This window comes from Oncorhynchus mykiss, chromosome 4, assembly GCF_013265735.2.
Source record: "Oncorhynchus mykiss isolate Arlee chromosome 4, USDA_OmykA_1.1, whole genome shotgun sequence".
Lineage (NCBI taxonomy): Eukaryota > Metazoa > Chordata > Actinopteri > Salmoniformes > Salmonidae > Oncorhynchus > Oncorhynchus mykiss.
This window is the reverse complement of record NC_048568.1, coordinates 24,774,932-24,802,817: the sequence shown is the minus strand read 5'-3', so window position 1 is coordinate 24,802,817 and position 27,886 is coordinate 24,774,932. Positions and strand designations below refer to the sequence as shown.

The following is a 27,886-nucleotide window of genomic DNA, read 5'->3' as shown; positions in this document are numbered from 1 at the left end:
TAGTTCACTGCAGCGAAAGGGGAGCTTAATATGCTTCTTACTTATAAAGCGGAGGGTTCTATACGATTTGCCCGAAACAAATACTATACTCATGGAGACAAACCAGGGAAACTTCTTGCACTGCAACTTAAAAAGAATGCAGCTGAACGATGTATTCCCAATATCAGAATTGTGCAAGGTAAAGTTACTTCTTGTCCCAAAGAAATAAATAAGACATTTGCTGAGTACTACGAGACCCTATATAAGAAACCTAAAGATGTTTCCTCTCCGGAGGACTTTCTCACACATTTGAAGCTGCCAGAGCTATCGTTTGAAGATGAGGAAATGATAGACGCCCCCATTACTGACTCAGAGATAGAAGCAGCCATCAGAAGCATGCAAAATGGGAAGTGTCCGGGTCCCGATGGGTTCCCCTGTGAGTTCTATACAACTTTCAGTAACAAACTAATACCGCTGATCAGAGGGGTTCTTCATGGGGTTAAAGGGCGCCACTCAACATGATCAATTACTCTAAGACCCAACTCAAACAAACAGTTATACTATCTCTCGATGCTGAAAAAGCATTTGACCGCGTCGACTGGGTCTTTCTTTTTGCAACATTAAAGAAGTTTGGTTTTGGGGGGCCACTGTTATTTGCCCTTAGTATAGAACCTCTGGCGGAAGCTATTAGAAGTGCCATAAACATTCATGGTGTGCAGGTGGGGCCAAATGAACACAACATATCTCTATGCAGACGATGTCATCCTGTACATAAGAGGCTGAGACAAAGATTCCAAATATATTCAAATTAACAGGTGAATATGGTGCTACATAAGGCTATAAAATGAACGTTGGTAAAACTATTGCTATGATGACATTTGGATGCCCCTCCCTATATCTCTAGCAGGTCGTGTTGCTTCAGTGAAAATGAATGTCTTACCAAGACTGTTCTGTCTGTTTTCAATGCTTCCTGTTAAAATCCCTGCTAAAACCTGTACTCGCCTAAATGCAGCAATAGGCACATTTTTATGGCAAAATAAAAAAGCTCAAATTAGTTATAAAAAAAAACTACAGCTGTTCAAAGGATTAGGTGGGCTTGGTATCCCTAACCTTAAATCATATTACTGGGTAGCACAACTTAATCACATAGCATCATGGATTCAACAACCAAAGAATTAGGTGGGCTTGGTATCCCTAACCTTAAATCATATTACTGGGTAGCACAACTTAATCACATAGCATCATGGATTCAACAACCAAAGAATTAGGTGGGCTTGGTATCCCTAACCTTAAATCATATTACTGGGTAGCACAACTTAATCACATAGCATCATGGATTCAACAACCAAAGAATTAGGTGGGCTTGGTATCCCTAACCTTAAATCATATTACTGGGTAGCACAACTTAATCACATAGCATCATGGATTCAACAACCAAAGAATTAGGTGGGCTTGGTATCCCTAACCTTAAATCATATTACTGGGTAGCACAACTTAATCACATAGCATCATGGATTCAACAACCAAAGAATTAGGTGGGCTTGGTATCCCTAACCTTAAATCATATTACTGGGTAGCACAACTTAATCACATAGCATCATGGATTCAACAACCAAAGAATTAGGTGGGCTTGGTATCCCTAACCTTAAATCATATTACTGGGTAGCACAACTTAATCACATAGCATCATGGATTCAACAACCAAAGAATTAGGTGGGCTTGGTATCCCTAACCTTAAATCATATTACTGGGTAGCACAACTTAATCACATAGCATCATGGATTCAACAACCAAAGAATTAGGTGGGCTTGGTATCCCTAACCTTAAATCATATTACTGGGTAGCACAACTTAATCACATAGCATCATGGATTCAACAACCAAAGAATTAGGTGGGCTTGGTATCCCTAACCTTAAATCATATTACTGGGTAGCACAACTTAATCACATAGCATCATGGATTCAACAACCAAAGAATTAGGTGGGCTTGGTATCCCTAACCTTAAATCATATTACTGGGTAGCACAACTTAATCACATAGCATCATGGATTCAACAACCAAAGAATTAGGTGGGCTTGGTATCCCTAACCTTAAATCATATTACTGGGTAGCACAACTTAATCACATAGCATCATGGATTCAACAACCAAAGAATTAGGTGGGCTTGGTATCCCTAACCTTAAATCATATTACTGGGTAGCACAACTTAATCACATAGCATCATGGATTCAACAACCAAAGAATTAGGTGGGCTTGGTATCCCTAACCTTAAATCATATTACTGGGTAGCACAACTTAATCACATAGCATCATGGATTCAACAACCAAAGAATTAGGTGGGCTTGGTATCCCTAACCTTAAATCATATTACTGGGTAGCACAACTTAATCACATAGCATCATGGATTCAACAACCAAAGAATTAGGTGGGCTTGGTATCCCTAACCTTAAATCATATTACTGGGTAGCACAACTTAATCACATAGCATCATGGATTCAACAACCAAAGAATTAGGTGGGCTTGGTATCCCTAACCTTAAATCATATTACTGGGTAGCACAACTTAATCACATAGCATCATGGATTCAACAACCAAAGAATTAGGTGGACTTGGTATCCCTAACCTTAAATCATATTACTGGGTAGCACAACTTAATCACATAGCATCATGGATTCAACAACCAAAGAATTAGGTGGACTTGGTATCCCTAACCTTAAATCATATTACTGGGTAGCACAACTTAATCACATAGCATCATGGATTCAACAACCAAAGAATTAGGTGGACTTGGTATCCCTAACCTTAAATCATATTACTGAGTAGCACAACTTAATCACATAGCATCATGGATTCAACAACCAAAGAATTAGGTGGACTTGGTATCCCTAACCTTAAATCATATTACTGAGTAGCACAACTTAATCACATAGCATCATGGATTCAACAACCAAAGAATTAGGTGGACTTGGTATCCCTAACCTTAAATCATATTACTGGGTAGCACAACTTAATCACATAGCATCATGGATTCAACAACCAAAGAATTAGGTGGACTTGGTATCCCTAACCTTAAATCATATTACTGGGTAGCACAACTTAATCACATAGCATCATGGATTCAACAACCAAAGAATTAGGTGGGCTTGGTATCCCTAACCTTAAATCATATTACTGGGTAGCACAACTTAATCACATAGCATCATGGATTCAACAACCAAAGAATTAGGTGGGCTTGGTATCCCTAACCTTAAATCATATTACTGGGTAGCACAACTTAATCACATAGCATCATGGATTCAACAACCAAAGAATTAGGTGGGCTTGGTATCCCTAACCTTAAATCATATTACTGGGTAGCACAACTTAATCACATAGCATCATGGATTCAACAACCAAAGAATTAGGTGGGCTTGGTATCCCTAACCTTAAATCATATTACTGGGTAGCACAACTTAATCACATAGCATCATGGATTCAACAACCAAAGAATTAGGTGGGCTTGGTATCCCTAACCTTAAATCATATTACTGGGTAGCACAACTTAATCACATAGCATCATGGATTCAACAACCAAAGAATTAGGTGGGCTTGGTATCCCTAACCTTAAATCATATTACTGGGTAGCACAACTTAATCACATAGCATCATGGATTCAACAACCAAAGAATTAGGTGGGCTTGGTATCCCTAACCTTAAATCATATTACTGGGTAGCACAACTTAATCACATAGCATCATGGATTCAACAACCAAAGAATTAGGTGGGCTTGGTATCCCTAACCTTAAATCATATTACTGGGTAGCACAACTTAATCACATAGCATCATGGATTCAACAACCAAAGAATTAGGTGGGCTTGGTATCCCTAACCTTAAATCATATTACTGGGTAGCACAACTTAATCACATAGCATCATGGATTCAACAACCAAAGAATTAGGTGGGCTTGGTATCCCTAACCTTAAATCATATTACTGGGTAGCACAACTTAATCACATAGCATCATGGATTCAACAACCAAAGAATTAGGTCGGCTTGGTATCCCTAACCTTAAATCATATTACTGGGTAGCACAACTTAATCACATAGCATCATGGATTCAACAACCAAAGGATTTGTCATGGCTTGAAATTGAGAGTCAATATTGTGATATGCCTTTACATTGTATTGTCTTTATAGCAGACCCTATTTCTATTGACAGGATTAAACAAACCCCAGTTATTACTCTTACATTGAAGACTTTGAGAGAGGTTCAACGCCAATATAAACTGAAAAATGGCATTTCTAGACACTCGCCTATATTTCATAACCCAGCCTTTCTCCCTGCTACTATGTCCCAAGGATTTGGAGAATGGGAAGAGAGGGGGCTTTGCAGAGGGAGCTTTACATTTTTTAAATAATTTAAATAAATCCAGGAGGAATTCATTACATCCCAAACAATTTTTTTATAGGTACCTTCAAGTAAGGCAATTAATTGTTAAAAAAGGGCCATTACAAAAACATTACTGAGACGATTACGCCTATTAACGAGATGATTGAATGACTTTATCAAGGGGAAAACATTGGAACCATTTCACATTTTTAGCACAATATCCTTAACATGCAAATATTACCTTAAATAATTAGATAATCATTGGAACTCATGGCAGGTTGAATTACAGGATCGGATATCAGAGGAGAGCTGAGGGAACATGTACACTATATAAAGCCACTACATGTAACCAAACAAGGGAGTTTCAATTCAAAGTACTACATAGTAGAGCCCTGATAATCTTTTTATTTTTTCATTTTTTTATTTTATTTAACCTTTATTTAACTTGGCAAGTCAGTTAAGAACTAATTCTGTCATTCTTCAATGACGGCCTAGGAACAGTGGGCCTGTTCAAGGGCAGAACAACAGATTTGTACCTTGTCAGCTCGGGGGTTTGAACTTGCAACCTTCGGGTTACTAGTCCAACACACTAACCACTAGGCTACCCTGCCGGGAAAAGGAAAAAAAGTAATATCAGCTACGTGTCCGAGGCAAGATGTGGACAAATATGTACTTAATCACAGGTATTTTGGCAATGTCTGGAAATCCAGTCTTTTTGGTCTGAAATTCTCCATGTTATTCAGGACATCACAGGCATTAGTATTCAACCAGACCAATGTTATCTCCTAGGTATTGTCCCTGTGGATACACTCTAATACTCTTCACTTAAAATGATAGATCATCTTTCAGCAGCAGCAAGGAAAAGTGTAACAAAACGCTGGAAAAATGAACATGCACCCTCAAAAGATATGTGGTTAGGTCTATGCGGGGAACTTGCTGACATGGAGAGAATTACATCAATCTTGCAACATAGACAGGTATGAAGGTGTCTGGTCAGAGTTCCTGTCATATCGTACAGGTCTTATTCTGTCATTTATGGCCTTTTTGGTTGTTTCTGTTGTTTTTGTGTGACTAAATCCAAATGGTATACTTATTCAGACTCCTGAAATATTTGCTCTATACAGCCTAAATGTACCCTTAACATGTGAATGTAACTCCGCTCCTTAGTAAAGACAGCAAATATAAGTTGTGTATGTATGGTACATGTTCTTTATGTGCTCTTTAATAAAAAGTAATGTTTAAAAAAATGAATAAGGGCCTTCAAATATTATTAAAAACATAAAAGATACAAAAAGAAGAAGAAATATAATATTTCCGTTGTGAACATTATTTACTTTTATTTGATGACTTTATTATTTTTCATTCCTTAAAGTCATCATCTCATCTCTGCTCAGACTGTAGTAGACAACCATCTCATGTTATGGCTGTTCTCCTCAGTCTTCAGTCATCCTAGACTAGCCTGTTTAAGTATCCTGCAGAGCTGTCTGAAAATCCTTTTACTAATGATTCAAAGTAAATAAGGCATCATTTCACAAACTGTTTCTATCGCTCTCTCTCGTCGTTGTGTTGTGTTCACTCCTCTCTAATGTGGCGGCATATGCGGACTGTGTGCTTCTAACCTAATGTGGCCGGCATAAAAGTGTATCCATCTCTGTCCGAGATGGAAAAGAACAGACACAATGGGTTATGGTCAATGAGTACCACTTTATGGGTTATGAGTACCACTTTTCGGCACTGAACTAGGTTGAATATTTGCTTAATGAAAACTACCTCCCTTCAGCCCAGCGTCCCATATAGTTCTTGACTTCATTTCTCTCCTGAATTGTTTAATTTCTCTCTAGTGAAACATTGCGTTGGGCTCACAAAAAACACAGAACTAAATGGATTTCAACTAACTTAACCGACGTCGGTAAATGAGTTGTTTACTAGCCCCCCTCCAAAAATATACGCTACCATTCAAACGTTTGGGGTCACTTACAAATGTCCTTGTTTTTGAAAGAAAAGCTAATTTTTTGTCCATTAAAATAACATCAAATTGATCAGTCATTTACAACATTAACAATGTCTACACTGTTTTTCTGATCAATTTAATGTTACTTTAATGGACAAGAAATGTGCTTTTCTTTAAAAAACAAGGACATTTCTAAGTGACCCCAAACGTTTGAACAGCACTGTACATTTCAGTTAATCGCTCAGCACTAATGTAGGAGGGATTATTAATCACACACACACACACACACACACACACACACACACACACACACACACACACACACACACACACACACACACACACACACACACACACACACACACACACACACACACACACACACACACACACACACACACACACACACACACACACACACACACACACACACAGTCTCCTGTGCTGACTCATAGCCCATAGAGTAATGTTGCCTGCCTGTGTGTGCTGCAGCAGATATCAACAGGGTGGCAAGCAGGCAGGGACTGTATTCTAAGCTAGTTTCCTGGGACATCACAAGCCAGGAATAGAAGGAATAGAAAAATGATTTTCCCTCTTTTTCACTTGTTTGTTTCCTGGAACTCACCCTGGCAGAGAGTGAAGAGAGAGAGGAGAAAATTACCACTCCCTTGGGCCGTGGCGGTCATTACATTTTGTCAGCAATTTATTGTCATGCAAAAGTCTGCCGGTCTCACGGTAATTGACCGTTAATTAACAAACACGTTTAGCATCTCCAGGCCTCCACACATACAAGCTGCTGATCTGCGCCTTGGGAACATCTACATTTAAAAAGTCTAATAAATCATTTTAATATACACCATCACAATAACTACATTATTTATTTTAATCAGGTCTAAAGAAACATGCTATGAAGAAAATGTATTTTAGAAGAACAGAATATGAGTTGGCCTAAGGATATTTTTCCATTATAGAGCGAATGCGCATATGAAGAGGCTATATTAAGAGTAAAAGTGATCACTTGAAGCAGGTCCTATATGGCAGATTTAGAGTTATTTGGCAACTTTCGTTGTGAATGAAACAAACCTTAGAATATCTTAGAAATCAAAACATATATGGGCTGCATGGAGCGACTATCTGCTATTGATTTGAGAAAGAAGCAGAAAAAGCTTGTGCTCTGTTCCTTGCCTCAGGCTGCACAGCTGTTCTCTCATCAACTGATTTTCACCCATCAGACTATTCTCAATTTAACCTCGTCTTTACTAATATATAAAATGTGTTTTGATTTAGAATGGTCCATGATTAAATGGTTAGGAACAGGGGGAGGGGAAAAAGACATCTGTCTGCACTCCAATAGGGATTGGAGGACTCTGGCTTTCCCGCCGGTCTGTTTGGTAGGCTACTTCAGTTTTATAGCGGAGCATAATATGACCAGCTGAGAAATAAATACAACACCACTTATTTCACTGCACGCATCAACCACTGTTTGAGGAGTATGCTCTCGCTGCCAGAAAGGTGATGTTCCGCCCAAACTCTATGCCATGGGCTCTCCAACCTTGTTCCTGCAGCTACCCAGTAGTTAATTAGGGAAACCAATTGAAATATGCTCAATTAATTATGAAAATGTAAAAAAAATGTCCTATTACTAGGCTGTTCAAATACAAATTGTAGACTAACTGTAAGCCGCCCTGCACAATCAATGAATCACCAGCATGGTTTAATGCTATACGTTCTGTCCAGACTCATGGATATACATGTTGGAGCGTAAGGTAACCAGTCCATCTAGTGTGCATAATAATACACTACCAACACATGTCCAGGGGACATAAAAGGAGATTAGCGTGACTCAACGGTCACGTGGAATTTTACTGCGGTCATGACTCATGACTTCCGGTGTGTAGGTAACAGTGTCACCGCAACAGCCCTAGTGATAAATCATTGTTGTCAAACTCCTGCCCAAAATGGATAATGGAACTAGAATACCCGGTGGAACCAGAAATGGGTCCTCCCAAAATATGACCAATGACCACCTGCCTCTCCTTCACCATAAGAGAGACCAGGAAAACAAAGGCAATAAATAAACATAGGACATTTTTTTTTTACATGTTACATTTTTACCTTTATTTAACTAGGCAAATCAGTTTAGAACAAATTATTATTTACAATGACAGCCTAGGAACAGTGGGTTAACTGCCTTGTTCAGGGGCAGAACGACAGATTTTTACCTTGTCAGCTCGGTTACTGGCCCAACGCTCTAACCACTAGGCTACCTGCCGCCCCGAAAAACAGTGTGTGTGTGTGTGTGTGTGTGTGTGTGTGTGTGTGTCTAATCTCTGTAAAATCTACTACTGCTTTCATCCATTCCAACAATACAGTTTGCCATCACTTTGACTCCTCATTGCTTCTGATTTAGACTAAATCCCTAATGCAGTATAATATGTTCAGCTGGACTACAGTAATGGACATTACTACTGGACCCTCACTGAGATAAAAGCATTCACATACTGTAGAGTGAGGGGAAGAGGAGGAGCAGGGCAGTGTACTCTCTCTCTCCGTCTCAGTCTCTCTCTGTCTTTATGTCCTGCCTTCAGAACGCCCATCTTTCTATTTATCTAGAAAGTCCATTATAAACTGGGTGGTTCGAGCCCTGAATGCTGATTGGCTGACAGGCGTGGTATATCAGACCGTATACCACGGGTATAACAAAACATTTAATTTTACTGCTCTAATTATGTTGGTAACCAGTTTATAATCACAATAGGGCACCTCGGGTGTTTGTGGTATATGGCAAATATACCACGGCTAAGGGCTGTATCCAGGCACTCCGCGTTGCGTCGTGCATAAGAACAGCCCTTAGCTGTGGTGTTTTGGCCATATACCACACCTCCTCAGGCTCATTGCTTAATTAGATTGCTGTGTTTGTCTCTCTCAAGACACACTCTGTCTTTGTCATGTCCCTTCCATGCCTCTCGCTCACATTCTGTCTTCATAACTCTCCTGATCTTCCTCATTCTCAGGAAACCAGACCCATCCATACAGCTCAGTGCATGCCCTGTATGTTAGGTATACTAGCAGAGAGAAGGACTGAGGGGTGGATGAGACCGCTGAGTGCTCTACTTGAAACAAAACACTCAGCCATTAGTATTAGCCTGGGCCAAGAGGCTTAATGCAACCTCACAGTCTTCTGTTCTACTGGACAGATAATAGCCATTACTGCCTCAATGGGAGGGAGGAACATCAAGAAAAATGTTGAGATTCGGTGAAACAGTGTGTAGGGAAAATCTGAATGTTTGTGCTATTTTTAGAACTATTAATATTCTTAGAACTCACTTCTGTGTTCTATTCATATGCTGTTCTATAAACCAATTTCTGTGTTCATGCAAATGGCTGACTGTAAAAATCCTCACTATCAGCAGCTGCAATTTGACAGTATGCCCAGACCGTGTTTTGAGAACGAAAGACTGTGTTTTGAGAACAAATGAAAGAGATCTCAGTTTCAAGGTCTCAGCTTAGAGAGAAGAAGCCTCGTGAGGTATTGGTATGTCACATGTTATGAACCAGTATTGGTCGGTCACATGAATGAAACAAAATGGTAATGATTAATTAATTATGCTAAATCTTGCAAGTATAATTTGTCTGTGTATAGCTGTATATAAGACAACTGGTGGGACAGCCCCGGCAGAATTTCCTAACAGACATGTGTACTATGGTGCATTGAGTTGGTTGGAACCTCTCCAGCGCGCTGACAATTAAACAATGATTCATTTAAGATTGACTTTGAGTGTCAATGTTAAAAATTTCCACGACAAGTGCAAGTAAACGACAGACGGCGCTTGGGGGAGAAATAGCAGGAGAAAATAGGATGTTGCTGTTTTTGAAAATCTGTAGAAGATAAGAGCATGATAATGGCTTTAACATGAGCCGTTCTGAATTAGACCCTGTTCTCTCGGTTTCTCTCCCAAAGAACACAAGCTCTCATCCTGCTTTCAGCAATGAGGGAAATAAATATATGCATTTAGCATGTGTATGGGCCACTAGCTACCATTACCATTAATGTACTGTATACAATAGACCCTATCATACAAGCTCTTCATAATGTATTAAAGCTACCTGTATGTGAATTAATACATTCCTTTACTACTCATGGAAATATCAAGCATTCAATTCCATTTACATTCTCTCCATCTCACTTCATTATGTTCATCTCACTCCATTCTAATTAGAGTCGACCGATTCATCGGAATGGCAGATTAATTAGGGACGATTTCAAGTTTTCATAACAATCGGAAATCGGTATTTTTGGGCGCCGATTTCCGATTATTATTTTAAAAAATTAATACCTTTTATTTAACTAGGCAAGTCAGTTAAGAACACATTCTTATTTTCAATGACTGCCTAGGAACTGTGGGTTAGGGTTAGGGTTACACTAATGCAAAGGTAAATTGCTAGCTAGCATTAAACTTACATTATAAAAAACAATCAATCATAATCACTAGTTATAACTACTAATCCAGTTTAGCAGGCAATATTAACCAGGTGAAATTGTGTCATTTCTCTTGCGTTCATTGCACGCAGAGTCAGGGTATATGCAACAGTTTGGGCTGCCTGGCTCATTGCGAACTAATTTGCCAGAATTTTACGTAATTATGACATAACATTGAAGGTTGTGCAATGTAACAGCAATATTTAGACTTAGGGATGCCACTCGCTAGATAAAATACCGAACGGTTCCGTATTTCACTGAAATAATAAACGTTTTGTTTTCGAGATGATAGTTTCCGGATTCGACCATATTAATGACCTAAGGCTCGTATTTCTGTGTGTTATTATGTTATAATTAGGTCTGATTTGATAGAGCAATCGGACTGAGCGATGGTAGGCAGCAGCAGGCTCGTAAGCATTCATTCAAACAGCACTTTTGTGTGTTTTGCCAGCAGCTCTTCGCAAGCACAGCGCTGTTTTTGACTTCAAGCCTATCAGCCTAATGGCTGGTGTAACCAATGTGAAATGGCTAGCTAGTTAGCTGGGTGTGCGCTAATACTGTTTCAAACGTCACTCGCTTTTAGATTTGGAGTAGTTATTCCCCTTGCGCAGCAAGGGCCGCGGCTTTTGTGGAGAGATGGGTAACGATGCTTAGAGTGTGGCTGTTGTCGATGTGTTGCTGGTTCGAGCCCAGGTAGGGGCGAGGAGGGGGACAGAAGCTATACTGTTACACTGGCAATACTATAGTGCCTATAAGAACATCCAATAGTCAAAGGTATATGAAATACAAATGGTATAGAGAGAAATAGTCCTATAAATACTATATTAACTACAACCTAAAACCTCTTACCTTGGAATATTGAAGTCTCATGTTAAAAGGAACCACCAACTTTCATATGTTCTCATGTTCTGAGCAAGGAACTGAAACGTTAGCTTTTTAACATGGCACATATTTTACATGGCACACATTACTTTCTTCTCCAACACTGTGTTTTTGCATTATTTAAACCAAATTGAACATGTTTCATTATTTATTTGAGGCTAAATTGATTTTATTGATGTTTTATATTAAATTAAAATAAGTGTTCATTCAGTATTGTTGTAATTGTCATTATTACAAATAAAAAAAATAGTCTGATTAATTGGTATCGGCTTTTTTGGTCCTCCAATAATTGGTATCGGTATCGGCGTTGAAAAATCATAATGGGTCGACCTCTAGTTCTAATGCCATACATCTATGACTGAGTGATGGTTCAAATCAAAGATGAATTTTCAGTTATTTGAGCCATTCATTTTGAAATACCGGAAGATCAGGTGATTTACCATTGATGTGGGTAATGGTGCTAGGTTTCCAGTTATTGTCCTTGGGGCTTTCTGAGGGTTGCTAAATTAATTCAAATTAGCCGAACTTATGAATTTGTTACCATATAATTTCCTCTCACAACTCATCACTTTGTCGGCCTGCATTGTGAAGTGTGTGTGTGTAAGAATGTGTGTTGGAGACAAACAGCCTGGACTGGCTCCTAGTCTGGGGAGAGTGATGCGTGTCCACACACCTGCGGTCCTGCTCTGCTGATGCAAACGCATGCTAATGTCCAAGGCCCCTGGTCCTGGTGGAGCACAAGGGCAGAGAAGCAAAGGCACTGTGCTCTGTTCCCAGGTCTGACTCACCCTGCCTAGGGTAGCTCTGAGTGGGTTGGTGGGTGGAGAAGGGACAGGGACCAATGTGTTAGTCATAGGGCTAAGGACTAAAGGGACAAGACTTAACTGGAGGAAATGCTGCTTTGGGCTATTTTAAAGAGGGCTGCCAGTGTGTTTATGCGCATGAAAACACAAATGCATACATTACACACACAAATGCATACATACACACACACACACACACACACACACACACACACACACACACACACACACACACACACACACACACACACTTCCAGCAAATCTAATGAGAGTAGGAGGACACTTCTCCTGAGACTGGAGTGCCCTTCAGAATCGTTCCAGGCAGTGACTAAACAGACAGAACAGAGCTGAGTGCAATGAAAATAGCCATTAGGGCCTTCAACACTCTCCAGCACAAATACACCGGACTCAACACAAACACACGCACGCACACTCGCATGCACACAAACACACTAAAAAGTATTAAGTAATCTGTTACTCTGTCCAACTGCTTTCAGGTAGTTCCTCTGCAGGCCTATAAGAGATCCGATCCAGCAATTTAAAAAACTATCTCAATCCGCCTTGAAAGGATGAAAACCAAATCAAAACTATGTAGAAATGATAATGGACCTACATTAATAGTCTCCTCACTCTGTCCAGCTTGATAACAGTCATTTACAGTCTCCTCACTCTGTCCAGCTTGATAACAGTCATCTACAGTCTCCTCACTCTGTCCAGCTTGATAACAATCAACTATAGTCTCCTCACTCTGTCCAGCTTGATAACAGTCATTTACAGTCTCCTCACTCTGTCCAGCTTGATAACAGTCATCTACAGTCTCCTCACTCTGTCCAGCTTGATAACAATCATCTACAGTCTCCTCACTCTGTCCAGCTTGATAACAATCATTTACAGTCTCCTCACTCTGTCCAGCTTGATAACAATCATTTACAGTCTCCTCACTCTGTCCAGCTTGATAACAGTCATCTATAGTCTCCTCACTCTGTCCAGCTTGATAACAATCAACTATAGTCTCCTCACTCTGTCCAGCTTGATAACAATCATTTACAGTCTCCTCACTCTGTCCAGCTTGATAACAGTCATCTACAGTCTCCTCACTCTGTCCAGCTTGATAACAATCAACTATAGTCTCCTCACTCTGTCCAGCTTGATAACAGTCATTGATAGTCTCCTCACTCTGTCCAGCTTGATAACAGTCATCTATAGTCTCCTCACTCTGTCCAGCTTGATAACAGTCATCTATAGTCTCCTCACTCTGTCCAGCTTGATAACAGTCATCTATAGTCTCCTCACTCTGTCCAGCTTGATAACAGTCATCTACAGTCTCCTCACTCTGTCCAGCTTGATAACAGTCATCTACAGTCTCCTCACTCTGTCCAGCTTGATAACAATCATCTACAGTCTCCTCACTCTGTCCAGCTTGATAACAATCAACTATAGTCTCCTCACTCTGTCCAGCTTGATAACAGTCATTGATAGTCTCCTCACTCTGTCCAGCTTGATAACAGTCATCTATAGTCTCCTCACTCTGTCCAGCTTGATAACAGTCATCTATAGTCTCCTCACTCTGTCCAGCTTGATAACAGTCATCTATAGTCTCCTCACTCTGTCCAGAATGATAACAATCATCTACAGTCTCCTCACTCTGTCCAGCTTGATAACAGTCATTGATAGTCTCCTCACTCTGTCCAGCTTGATAACAGTCATTGGTAGTCTCCTCACTCTGTCCAGCTTGATAACAGTCATCTATAGTCTCCTCACTCTGTCCAGCTTGATAACAGTCATCTACAGTCTCCTCACTCTGTCCAGCTTGATAACAGTCATTGATAGTCTCCTCACTCTGTCCAGCTTGATAACAGTCATTGATAGTCTCCTCACTCTGTCCAGCTTGATAACAGTCATTGATAGTCTCCTCACTCTGTCCAGCTTGATAACAGTCATCTACAGTCTCCTCACTCTGTCCAGCTAGATAATAGTCATCTATAGTCTCCTCACTCTGTCCAGCTTGATAACAGTCATGGAATATCAAAAATTCCAAAAGCGACAGAAATATAGAACATTTTAATTGCGCCCCCCGGATGTCAGTGAAGAACAAATTAAGCCTGTGGAGAGAACAAGTTTGACATCCCTGGTTTAAACTAATAGTGGACAGTGTATTCGTGTTAGGAAGAAGACTAGTGAAAAGGACAGGACTGATCGTCACTGGGAGGCTGGAGGCCAGACTGAACAAGAGGTTCACCCCTGAGATAGGAGCAGAGCTAATCTATGTACATGAGGATATGCCATCGACCAAACATTTATCATCGCAGGTGATTTATAGAACGGTTATTGTGGGTATAGGGTTTTGGCCAGCACTGTCAACCACGAGGCCAGGCTATCTCCTGACCCGGAGAGCAAGGTAACAGCGAGACAAGCCCAGAGAGAGCGAGCCCAGAGCACATCCATCATCAGGAAGCACTGATCCAGACCGCCAGACAGCGAGCACGCCCAGGGGAGTCCAGACGAGCCCAGAATGACTGAACCTCCCGAGGGGAAGCCCAACGAGCCCAGAATGACTGATGCGACCCAGGGAAGGGTAATCAAGTGTAGAATGACTGATTTCTCCCACTGTGTGCAGAACGGCTGAAAAACAAAGGGGCCACCCAGTGGAGATTAAACAAGAGGGGCCACCCAGTGGAGATTAAACAAGAGGGGCCACCCAGTGGAGATTAAACAAGAGGGGCCACCCAGTGGAGATTAAACAAGAGGGGCCACCCAGTGGAGATTAAACAAGAGGGGCCACCCAGTGGAGATTAAACAAGAGGGGCCACCCAGTGGAGATTAAACAAGAGGGGCCACCCAGTGGAGATTAAACAAAGGGGCCACCCAGTGGAGATTAAACAAGAGGGGCCACCCAGTGGAGATTAAACAAGCGACGAATAATGGATGCCACCAAAGGGAAGGTAGTCAAGTGCAAAATGCATAGGTCCCTGTTAGGAGAAGTTAGGAAAGTGTGTTGCGATGGTGGTAAGAGGGGGTGGTAAACGAGGGCACAGTAGTTTTCCTCAGGGCGATGTGAGGAGTGATCAGAGACTGCCTGCTGAAAGGGAGATGAAACTAAGATAGATGCTCCCTGGGTGGGTTAAACGAGCAAAGAGCAAGTGATGACTTTATTCTAGGGAATGAACTAGTGAGCGAACGGAGGGAAATATACTGTATGAACCACCTCTCCCTCTGCCTCTCAAGCACTTTCTCTGTATTTCTGCTGACTGCGGGCCAGTAGTATACAGGTACACACTCAGTCAGTCAGTCACACATGAAGAGAGACAGACTGACACACAGATTGGTCTGACCGTGTGAATGTGATATTAGGAGAGAGAATCCACACCATCGCTCATAGAAAGACAGAAAAGGGATCTAGAGCAAGAGACGAAGTGAGACAGAGACAGTGAGAGGTGGGGAGAGAAGACAAGGGATTTGTCTTGAGAGAAACTATGTGATACATTAAATCCAAGGCTAACAAATGCATTTTAAAGCGTGATTCCAGCTGTTTAATCATGAGAATTGTGTACACACACACACACACACACACACACACACACACACACACACACACACACACACACACACACACACACACACCACACACGGGTTTGTGATTGTGGCTGGCAGCTCTAATCCTCAGAGGGATTAAAGCAGGACCTGAGCAGCTGGTCCATCTCTCATCGCACTCTGCCCTCTCGCTGCTCTGTGTGTGTCTGTTACCAACTTTTCCATCTGTCTAGAGCTGTCACTCGCAACATCACAATATATCCTTCATTGAAATAACAACACCACAGAAAAGCCGTCTCAAACTGACAGCAGAGAGACAAGACTCTACACAAGCATGCGCACGCTCACACACACACACACAAACGGAGCCTGATTACTTGACGTGCCACTGAGGCAGTGTATCAGTCCCGCACCCAGCCAGAGATATGCAGACACACTATGGAGGTGACAACCACACCCGTCAACACTCTCCCAAACAGATAACAGGAGGGATCTGTTGACAACAACAAGAGTCACAAATACACAAGTCCCAAATTAGAACAAAAGTATCCCAACTATGGCATAGACGTGGAGAGACTTGGTGAACCGCTAATCTAATAATAATAATAAATAACCAACAGGCCAACAAAAGTATTCATTCACCAAGATGAAAGACATTCAAAAACATTAAACTCCATGAATAAAACAAGTATTTTCTGAAGAAGACAAACAACTAAAAAGTGATGGAAAAGGATCTGAACCAACAAGTAGAACAAACCAATCCACACTGCTCATCAAGTCCATCACAACAACAAACTAAACACTGAATAAAAACACAAAACAAATGAACGAACGACATTAATGAAAGAACGGAGGAGAGAAGTCTTCCTCTCTCTGGCTCTCTCCCTCTCTTTCTTTCTGTGACTGACCTTGCAGAGTTTGTGGTAGCGTGGGGATGAGATGGCCATTCTCTGGAGCCTGTGTAGGAAGACCACCACTTTCTGGAGGGAGGTACGGACCATGGCCATCATTTTACGCGTGCCACAGGTCTGCAGCCTGCTCCGAGTCCGCATGGCACGCTAGCACTGCCCAACCCTGCTCATATCCTCTCCTCCTCCTTCTCCCAGAGACACACCACAGCAGGAGTGACGTGAACACACACACTTACACACACTGTCTGACACACATGCTGCGATCGGCATGCCCCCGCACACGCAGATATACTGGCACACACACACACAGTGCACGGTCAGTCACGTGCTCTCTCACAGCAAACACTGTCTCTCTCACACATATACACACACAGTCACACACACTTCGTCACACACATGCACACACTTCCTCCTCACACACAAGCTCATGCATATAAGCGATGCTGAAACACTCACTGACTCTCATTCACACACACTTAAACCATGGTACACAAAACCACTCCAAAAATACATGTCACTCTGGGGTCCACTTCAGGAGCCAGGGGTCAAAGAGGACAAAAAGGAGAAAAATCAGCCGATAAGCAAACAAAGAGAAGAAGAATGAGAGTGGGAGGCAGAAGTTTTGCTGGAGGAGAGGTGCGCTGCTCTCCGATCGCGGCTCACAGCGGACAGTCAGAGATAAAGACTGTAGCGCTCCACGGAAAACCTTCAGAGCGGACGACAGTGAGAGACAGAGAGAGAGAGAGACAGAGCGATCAGTAGACCTGGGATAACAGACGACAGAAGCTCCTTCAGCCATAGAGAGCCAATGACCAGCCAGAGGGAACCAATGACTGGGAGAGAGGGAACGAGAGAGAGAAAGAGGGAGGGAGAGAGAGAGAGAGAGAGAGAGAGAGAGAGAAAGACACCAATGGAGAGAGCGAGCACAAGTGAGATGTACAGCGTGCAGCCCGCACACAGCAGGAGCAGCAGTGTGTGTGTGTGTGTGTGTGTGTGTGTGTGTGTGTGTGTGTGTGTGTGTGTGTGTGTGTCCCAGATGTAACAATATGCACAGATACAGAGGGATGAGAAAGCAGTCTGATATGAGAACAGGGAGCTGAGAGAGAGAAGGGAAGAAAGAAAGGGGAGGGATGAGAGAGAAGGGAAGGGAGGGAGGGAAGGGTAGACAGGGAATAGAAGAGAGGTGAGGAAAGAGGGGATGTAAGAGAGGGGAGGGAAGAGAGGGATGGTAAGAGAGGGAAGGTAAGAGAGGGAAGGGAAGGGAAGAGAGGGGAGGGAAGAGAGGGAATGTAAGAGAGGGGAGGTAAGAGAGGGAAGGTAAGAGAGGGAAGGTAAGAGAAGAGAGGGGATATAAGAGAGGAGAGGTAAGAGAGGGAAGGGAAGAGAGGGAAGGTAAGAGAAGGGAGGTAAGAGAAGGGAGGTAAGAGAGGGGAGGTAAGAGAGGGGAGGTAAGAGAGGGAAGGTAAGAGAGGGAAGGTAAGAGAGGGGAGGTAAGAGAGGGGAGGTAAGAGAGGGGAGGTAAGAGAGGGAAGGTAAGAGAGGATGTAAGAGAGGGAAGGTAAGAGAGGGGTGGTAAGAGAGGGGAGGTAAGAGAGGGGAGGTAAGAGAGGGGAGGGAAGAGAGGGGAGGGAAGAGGGGAGGGAAGAGAGGGAAGGTAAGAGAGGGGATGTAAGAGAGGGAAGGTAAGAGAGGGAAGGTAAGAGAGGGGAGGTAAGAGAGGGGAGGTAAGAGAGGGGAGGTAAGAGAGGGGAGGTAAGAGAGGGGAGGTAAGAGAGGGAAGGTAAGAGAGGGGAGGGAAGAGAGGGGATATAAGAGAGGAGAGGTAAGACAGGGAAGGGAAGAGAGGGAAGGTAAGAGAGGGGAGGTAAGAGAGGGGATGTAAGAGAGGGAAGGTAAGAGAGGGAAGGTAAGAGAGGGAAGGGAAGGGAAGAGAGGGGAGGGAAGAGAGGGAAGGGAAGAGAGGGAATGTAAGAGAGGGGAGGTAAGAGAGGGAAGGTAAGAGAGGGGAGGGAAGAGAAGAGAGGGGATATAAGAGAGGAGAGGTAAGAGAGGGAAGGGAAGAGAGGGAAGGTAAGAGAAGGGAGGTAAGAGAAGGGAGGTAAGAGAGGGGAGGTAAGAGAGGGAAGGTAAGAGAGGGGAGGTAAGAGAGGGGAGGTAAGAGAGGGAAGGTAAGAGAGGATGTAAGAGAGGGAAGGTAAGAGAGGGGAGGTAAGAGAGGGAAGGTAAGAGAGGGAAGGTAAGAGAGGGGAGGGAAGAGAGGGGATATAAGAGAGGAGAGGTAAGACAGGGAAGGGAAGAGAGGGAAGGTAAGAGAGGGGAGGTAAGAGAGGGGATGTAAGAGAGGGAAGGGAAGAGAGGGGATATAAGAGAGGGAAGAGAGGGGATGGAAGAGAGGGAAGGTAAGAGAGGGGATGTAAGAGAGGGGATGTAAGAGAGGGGATGTAAGAGAGGGGATGTAAGAGAGGGGATGTAAGAGAGGGGAGGGAAGAGAGGGGAGGGAAGAGAGGGGAGGTAAGAGAGGGGAGGTAAGAGAGGGAAGGTAAGAGAGGGAAGGTAAGAGAGGGGAGGGAAGAGAGGGGAGGGAAGAGAGGGAAAGTAAGAGAGGGGATGTAAGAGAGGGGATGTAAGAGAGGGGAGGGAAGAGAGGGGAGGGAAGAGAGGGGAGGTAAGAGAGGGAAGGTAAGAGAGGGAAGGTAAGAGAGGGGAGGGAAGAGAGGGGAGGTAAGAGAGGGAAGGTAAGAGAGGGGATGTACGAGAGGGGATGTAAGAGAGGGGATATAAGAGAGGGAAGGTAAGAGAGGGAAGGTAAGAGAGGGGAGGGAAGAGAGGGGAGGGAAGAGAGGGGAGGGAAGAGAGGGAAGGTAAGAGAGGGAAGGTAAGAGAGGGAAGGGAAGGGAAGAGAGGGGAGGGAAGAGAGGGAATGTAAGAGAGGGGAGGTAAGAGAGGGAAGGTAAGAGAGGGAAGGTAAGAGAAGAGAGGGGATATAAGAGAGGAGAGGTAAGAGAGGGAAGGGAAGAGAGGGAAGGTAAGAGAAGGGAGGTAAGAGAAGGGAGGGAAGAGAGGGGAGGTAAGAGAGGGGAGGTAAGAGAGGGAAGGTAAGAGAGGGAAGGTAAGAGAGGGGAGGTAAGAGAGGGGAGGTAAGAGAGGGGAGGTAAGAGAGGGAAGGTAAGAGAGGATGTAAGAGAGGGAAGGTAAGAGAGGGGTGGTAAGAGAGGGGAGGTAAGAGAGGGGAGGTAAGAGAGGGGAGGGAAGAGAGGGGAGGGAAGAGGGGAGGGAAGAGAGGGAAGGTAAGAGAGGGGATGTAAGAGAGGGAAGGTAAGAGAGGGAAGGTAAGAGAGGGGAGGTAAGAGAGGGGAGGTAAGAGAGGGGAGGTAAGAGAGGGGAGGTAAGAGAGGGGAGGTAAGAGAGGGGAGGTAAGAGAGGGAAGGTAAGAGAGGGAAGGTAAGAGAGGGGAGGGAAGAGAGGGGATATAAGAGAGGAGAGGTAAGACAGGGAAGGGAAGAGAGGGAAGGTAAGAGAGGGGAGGTAAGAGAGGGGATGTAAGAGAGGGAAGGTAAGAGAGGGAAGGTAAGAGAGGGAAGGGAAGGGAAGAGAGGGGAGGGAAGAGAGGGAAGGGAAGAGAGGGAATGTAAGAGAGGGGAGGTAAGAGAGGGAAGGTAAGAGAGGGGAGGGAAGAGAAGAGAGGGGATATAAGAGAGGAGAGGTAAGAGAGGGAAGGGAAGAGAGGGAAGGTAAGAGAAGGGAGGTAAGAGAAGGGAGGTAAGAGAGGGGAGGTAAGAGAGGGAAGGTAAGAGAGGGAAGGTAAGAGAGGGGAGGTAAGAGAGGGGAGGTAAGAGAGGGAAGGTAAGAGAGGATGTAAGAGAGGGAAGGTAAGAGAGGGGTGGTAAGAGAGGGGAGGTAAGAGAGGGGAGGGAAGAGAGGGGAGGGAAGAGGGGAGGGAAGAGAGGGAAGGTAAGAGAGGGGATGTAAGAGAGGGAAGGTAAGAGAGGGAAGGTAAGAGAGGGAAGGTAAGAGAGGGGAGGTAAGAGAGGGGAGGTAAGAGAGGGGAGGTAAGAGAGGGGAGGTAAGAGAGGGGAGGTAAGAGAGGGAAGGTAAGAGAGGGAAGGTAAGAGAGGGGAGGGAAGAGAGGGGATATAAGAGAGGAGAGGTAAGACAGGGAAGGGAAGAGAGGGAAGGTAAGAGAGGGGAGGTAAGAGAGGGGATGTAAGAGAGGGAAGGGAAGAGAGGGGATATAAGAGAGGGAAGAGAGGGGAGGGAAGAGAGGGAAGGTAAGAGAGGGGATGTAAGAGAGGGGATGTAAGAGAGGGGATGTAAGAGAGGGGATGTAAGAGAGGGGATGTAAGAGAGGGGATGTAAGAGAGGGGAGGGAAGAGAGGGGAGGTAAGAGAGGGAAGGTAAGAGAGGGAAGGTAAGAGAGGGGAGGGAAGAGAGGGGAGGGAAGAGAGGGAAAGTAAGAGAGGGGATGTAAGAGAGGGGATGTAAGAGAGGGGAGGGAAGAGAGGGGAGGGAAGAGAGGGGAGGTAAGAGAGGGAAGGTAAGAGAGGGGAGGGAAGAGAGGGGAGGTAAGAGAGGGAAGGTAAGAGAGGGGATGTACGAGAGGGGATGTAAGAGAGGAAGAGAGGGAAAGTAAGAGAGGGGATGTAAGAGAGGGGATGTAAGAGAGGGGAGGGAAGAGAGGGGAGGGAAGAGAGGGGAGGTAAGAGAGGGAAGGTAAGAGAGGGAAGGTAAGAGAGGGGAGGGAAGAGAGGGGAGGTAAGAGAGGGAAGGTAAGAGAGGGGATGTACGAGAGGGGATGTAAGAGAGGGGATATAAGAGAGGGAAGGTAAGAGAGGGAAGGTAAGAGAGGGGAGGGAAGAGAGGGGAGGGAAGAGAGGGGAGGGAAGAGAGGGAAGGTAAGAGAGGGAAGGTAAGAGAGGGAAGGGAAGGGAAGAGAGGGGAGGGAAGAGAGGGAATGTAAGAGAGGGGAGGTAAGAGAGGGAAGGTAAGAGAGGGAAGGTAAGAGAAGAGAGGGGATATAAGAGAGGAGAGGTAAGAGAGGGAAGGGAAGAGAGGGAAGGTAAGAGAAGGGAGGTAAGAGAAGGGAGGGAAGAGAGGGGAGGTAAGAGAGGGGAGGTAAGAGAGGGAAGGTAAGAGAGGGAAGGTAAGAGAGGGGAGGTAAGAGAGGGGAGGTAAGAGAGGGGAGGTAAGAGAGGGAAGGTAAGAGAGGATGTAAGAGAGGGAAGGTAAGAGAGGGGTGGTAAGAGAGGGGAGGTAAGAGAGGGGAGGTAAGAGAGGGGAGGGAAGAGAGGGGAGGGAAGAGGGGAGGGAAGAGAGGGAAGGTAAGAGAGGGGATGTAAGAGAGGGAAGGTAAGAGAGGGAAGGTAAGAGAGGGGAGGTAAGAGAGGGGAGGTAAGAGAGGGGAGGTAAGAGAGGGGAGGTAAGAGAGGGGAGGTAAGAGAGGGGAGGTAAGAGAGGGAAGGTAAGAGAGGGAAGGTAAGAGAGGGGAGGGAAGAGAGGGGATATAAGAGAGGAGAGGTAAGACAGGGAAGGGAAGAGAGGGAAGGTAAGAGAGGGGAGGTAAGAGAGGGGATGTAAGAGAGGGAAGGTAAGAGAGGGAAGGTAAGAGAGGGAAGGGAAGGGAAGAGAGGGGAGGGAAGAGAGGGAAGGGAAGAGAGGGAATGTAAGAGAGGGGAGGTAAGAGAGGGAAGGTAAGAGAGGGGAGGGAAGAGAAGAGAGGGGATATAAGAGAGGAGAGGTAAGAGAGGGAAGGGAAGAGAGGGAAGGTAAGAGAAGGGAGGTAAGAGAAGGGAGGTAAGAGAGGGGAGGTAAGAGAGGGAAGGTAAGAGAGGGAAGGTAAGAGAGGGGAGGTAAGAGAGGGGAGGTAAGAGAGGGAAGGTAAGAGAGGATGTAAGAGAGGGAAGGTAAGAGAGGGGTGGTAAGAGAGGGGAGGTAAGAGAGGGGAGGGAAGAGAGGGGAGGGAAGAGGGGAGGGAAGAGAGGGAAGGTAAGAGAGGGGATGTAAGAGAGGGAAGGTAAGAGAGGGAAGGTAAGAGAGGGAAGGTAAGAGAGGGGAGGTAAGAGAGGGGAGGTAAGAGAGGGGAGGTAAGAGAGGGGAGGTAAGAGAGGGAAGGTAAGAGAGGGAAGGTAAGAGAGGGGAGGGAAGAGAGGGGATATAAGAGAGGAGAGGTAAGACAGGGAAGGGAAGAGAGGGAAGGTAAGAGAGGGGAGGTAAGAGAGGGGATGTAAGAGAGGGAAGGGAAGAGAGGGGATATAAGAGAGGGAAGAGAGGGGAGGGAAGAGAGGGAAGGTAAGAGAGGGGATGTAAGAGAGGGGATGTAAGAGAGGGGATGTAAGAGAGGGGATGTAAGAGAGGGGATGTAAGAGAGGGGATGTAAGAGAGGGGAGGGAAGAGAGGGGAGGGAAGAGAGGGGAGGTAAGAGAGGGAAGGTAAGAGAGGGAAGGTAAGAGAGGGGAGGGAAGAGAGGGGAGGGAAGAGAGGGAAAGTAAGAGAGGGGATGTAAGAGAGGGGATGTAAGAGAGGGGAGGGAAGAGAGGGGAGGGAAGAGAGGGGAGGTAAGAGAGGGAAGGTAAGAGAGGGGAGGGAAGAGAGGGGAGGTAAGAGAGGGAAGGTAAGAGAGGGGATGTACGAGATGGGATGTAAGAGAGGGGATATAAGAGAGGGAAGGTAAGAGAGGGAAGGTAAGAGAGGGGAGGGAAGAGAGGGGAGGGAAGAGAGGGAAGGTAAGAGAGGGAAGGTAAGAGAGGGGATGTAAGAGAGGGAAGGTAAGAGAGGGAAGGTAAGAGAGGGGAGGGAAGAGAGGGGAGGGAAGAGAGGGAAGGTAAGAGAGGGAAGGTAAGAGAGGGAAGGGAAGAGAGGGGAGGTAAGAGAGGGGATGTAAGAGAGCGAAGGCAAGAGAGAGGAGGGAAGAGAGGGGATATAAGAGAGGGAAGGGAAGCGATGGGAGGGAAGAGAGGGGAGGGAAGAGAGGGAAGGTAAGAGAGGGAATGTAAGAGAGGGAAGGGAAGAGAGGGGAGGGAAGAGAGGGGATATAAGAGAGGGAAGGTAAGAGAGGGAAGGTAAGAGAGGGAAGGTAAGAGAGGGGAGGGAAGAGAGGGGACGTAAGAGAGGGGATATAAGAGAGGGAAGGTAAGAGAGGGAAGTTAAGAGAGGGGAGGGAAGAGAGGGGAGGTAAGAGAGGGAAGGTAAGAGAGGGGAGGGAAGAGAGGGGAGGTAAGAGAGGGAAGGTAAGAGAGGGAAGGTAAGAGAGGGGATGTAAGAGAGGGGATATAAGAGAGGGAAGGGAAGCGAGGGGAGGGAAGAGAGGGGAGGGAAGAGAGGGGAGGGAAGAGAGGGGATGTAAGAGAGGGAAGGGAAGCGAGGGGAGGGAAGAGAGGGGAGGTAAGCGAGGGGAGGGAAGAGAGGGGAGGTAAGAGAGGGGATGTAAGAGAGGGAAGGCAAGAGAGAGGAGGGAAGAGAGGGGATATAAGAGAGGGAAGGGAAGAGAGGGGAGGGAAGAGAGGGGATATAAGAGAGGGAAGGTAAGAAATGGGATGTAAGAGAGGGGAGGGAAGAGAGGGGATATAAGAGAGGGGAGGGAAGAGAGGGGAGGGAAGAGAGGGGAGGTAAGAGAGGGGAGGTAAGAGAGGGGATGTAAGAGAGGGAAGGTAAGAGAGGGAAGGTAAGAGAGGGAAGGTAAGAGAGGGGATATAAGAGAGGGAAGGGAAGAGAGGGAAGGTAAGAGAGGGAAGGTAGGGGAGGTAAGAGAGGGGATTTAAGAGAGGGAAGGGAAGAGAGGGGAGGGAAGAGAGGGGATATAAGAGAGGGGAGGTAAGAGAGGGGATGTAAGAGAGGGAAGGTAAGAGAGGGGAGGGAAGAGAGGGGATATAAGAGAGGGAAGGCAAGAGAGGGGAGGGAAGAGAGGGGATATATGAGAGGGAAGGGAAGAGAGGGGAGGGAAGAGAGGGGATGTAAGAGAGGGGAGGGAAGAGAGGGGAGGTAAGAGAGGGGATGTAAGAGAGGGAAGGTAAGAGAGGGGATGTAAGAGAGGGAAGGTAAGAGAGGGGAGGGAAGAGAGGGGAGGTAAGGGAGGGAAGAGAGGGGAGGTAAGAGAGGGGATGTAAGAGAGGGAGGTAAGAGAGGGGAGGTAAGAGAGGGGATGTAAGAGAGGGAGGGAAGAGAGGGAAGAGAGAAGGGAAGAAAGAAAAGCAGATAAAGGGGAAAGTACATTTTGTGAGCGCATTAAAGAGAAGAAAATTAAAAGAAAGTGAAGGATAGTGTATGAAAGAGAAACAGAGACATGGAAACTGGGGAAGTGCTGATTCAGTAGTAGCATCTGTAATTTGCTCTGTTAATAGATTCCCGAAAAATGACTTTCCCCTGCACTCAGGATCTGATCCCGTTTTTTCCCTAAAGACTCCCCCAGCGCAACAGACAAAGCACTCCTTCTCACACCACACCACATCATCACAGTTTCCCAAGACTTATAAATACAGAACACACACACACACACACACACTGTAAACTCTAAATAAGAGTGTGTGTTCAGCTTTGAGCTAGGGGACATATTAATGCCCATATGGCCCCTGTCTTGCCTGTCACTTCATATCCAGGGAAAAGACTCAGTAGCAGGATGGGAAAGGGAGGCTTAGCATTGAACACACACACCCACAGACACACACACTCTCAACCCCCATACACACACACATGCGTGCGCACACACACACAGGCACGCACATATACGCTTAGATAACCATGTGAGAAAGCGAGAGTGATTATCGAGTGCTCTGTGAAGCCAGATCTTAATTTGGTGAGCCATACATGTGTTCACTCATTCCACACAGTATTGATTATTCTAAGGGAATTACAGGAATACCGTTAGCTAGCCCAGTTAGTGACATCACTGGGTTTCCAGTCCGTCGGCATGTATGAACCCCATCGGGAACTAGCATCGTGTTCACATTAAGTTATAGCATTGTTAATGTTTGAGAAGGGCCAGAATCGGTGTTTGCCGTACAGCTTTGACTGTATAGACTGGAACGCACTGGTTTTAGCTTTTTAACATGCACACACACGTGCACAATAAGCCAATGTAGCATTTTTTTGTACACATAGGTACATATCAAGGTGAAAACATCGGAGATAGATAAAAGCTCCCTTACAACAGTGTGCCCTTTGCCCTCTCTGTGTGAGAGCATTACTGCTACATCTCTGACTCTTTGGAGTGTGTGTGTGTGTGTGTGTGTGTGTGTGTGTGTTGCCCTCTGCCCTCATTCTGTGTGTTGTGCGTGTCTCTGTGCTCCTGTGTGACAGTGAATAATAGGGAACAGGCTGCATGGTGGCTTCACATGGAGTCACTGCAGCTGAATATGACACCAGACCAGCTGAGGGGAAACAGGCTAGCACGGTGCAACACAATATGACACCACACCAGCTGAGGGGAAACAGGCTAGCACGGTGCAACACAATATGATACCACACCAGCTGAGGGGAAACAGGCTAGCACGGTGCAACACAATATGACACCAGACCAGCTGAGGGGAAACAGGCTAGCACGGTGCAACACAATATGATACCACACCAGCTGAGGGGAAACAGGCTAGCACGGTGCAACACAATATGACACCACACCAGCTGAGGGGAAACAGGCTAGCACGGTGCAACACAATATGACACCACACCAGCTGAGGGGAAACAGGCTAGCACGGTGCAACACAATATGATACCACACCAGCTGAGGGGAAACAGGCTAGCACGGTGCAACACAATATGACACCACACCAGCTGAGGGGAAACAGGCTAGCACGGTGCAACACAATATGACACCACACCAGCTGAGGGGAAACAGGCTAGCACGGTGCAACACAATATGACACCAGACCAGCTGAGGGGAAACAGGCTAGCACCGTGCAACACAATATGACACCACACCAGCTGAGGGGAAACAGGCTAGCACAGTGCAACACAATATGACACCAGACCAGCTGAGGGGAAACAGGCTAGCACGGTGCAACACAATATGACACCACACCAGCTGAGGGGAAACAGGCTAGCACGGTGCAACACAATATGATACCACACCAGCTGAGGGGAAACAGGCTAGCACGGTGCAACACAATATGACACCACACCAGCTGAGGGGAAACAGGCTAGCACGGTGCAACACAATATGACACCACACCAGCTGAGGGGAAACAGGCTAGCACGGTGCAACACAATATGACACCAGACCAGCTGAGGGGAAACAGGCTAGCACCGTGCAACACAATATGACACCACACCAGCTGAGGGGAAACAGGCTAGCACAGTGCAACACAATATGACACCAGACCAGCTGAGGGGAAACAGGCTAGCACGGTGCAACACAATATGACACCACACCAGCTGAGGGGAAACAGGCTAGCACGGTGCAACACAATATGACACCACACCAGCTGAGGGGAAACGACAACCATCATCTCGTATCACCTCAAAAAATGTTAACCTTATCACATATTTGTTTTTATATATACAGTAGTAGATTGTGTATTTCAACCTCTAGGATTAAATAAAACATTTGTTCTCCAGTTGTAAGAACTAACCTAATGTGCTTTATCTTTCTATAGCACCTCTCTAAGACCAAACCTCTGAGGAACATTGCCTTTTTCTTCTCCTAAGAAATCATATGGCTTGTGGTTATATGGAGCATCTCAAGACGAAACTCAGGTAAGGTGACAGACTTGACATTGACTGGTGACACAAGAGTCACTCTGAATGAAGCAAGGCTCCAGGCTCCTTTCCCCCGTATCTCAATCTGACCATTCTCTGTCCTGTTATCTCCTCCTCTCTCTAATCCCCCTCTCTTTCCTCCTCCCCCATTCATTTGCTTTCATTCATACAGTTTCCATTTGGCTCTGACTGCAGTCCATCAATCTTACCCAAGTTGAGAGACAGAGGGAGAGAGAGAAATAAGAGAAAAATAAGAGTGAAATAAGAGGGAAATAAGAGGGACATAAGGGTTAAGG

The 27,886-nt window shown here is 45.3% G+C and overlaps 1 protein-coding gene across 8 annotated transcripts in view; it reads right to left on the bottom strand.

The window, feature by feature from the left end:
- The window catches only part of utrn (utrophin), a 341,113-nt gene that overhangs the window by 186,320 nt on the left and 126,907 nt on the right, over positions 1-27,886 (bottom strand). Inside the window, exon 1 of one of the 8 annotated variants that reach the window (XM_036975997.1) lies at positions 16,905-17,891. The exons of the other annotated variants lie outside the window; for them this stretch is intronic. Within the exon in view, the coding sequence (XP_036831892.1) occupies positions 16,905-17,048 (144 nt within the window). The 5' untranslated portion in view covers positions 17,049-17,891. Of the gene's footprint in view, positions 1-16,904; positions 17,892-27,886 lie in introns of those variants that run through there. 8 annotated transcript variants of the gene reach the window in all.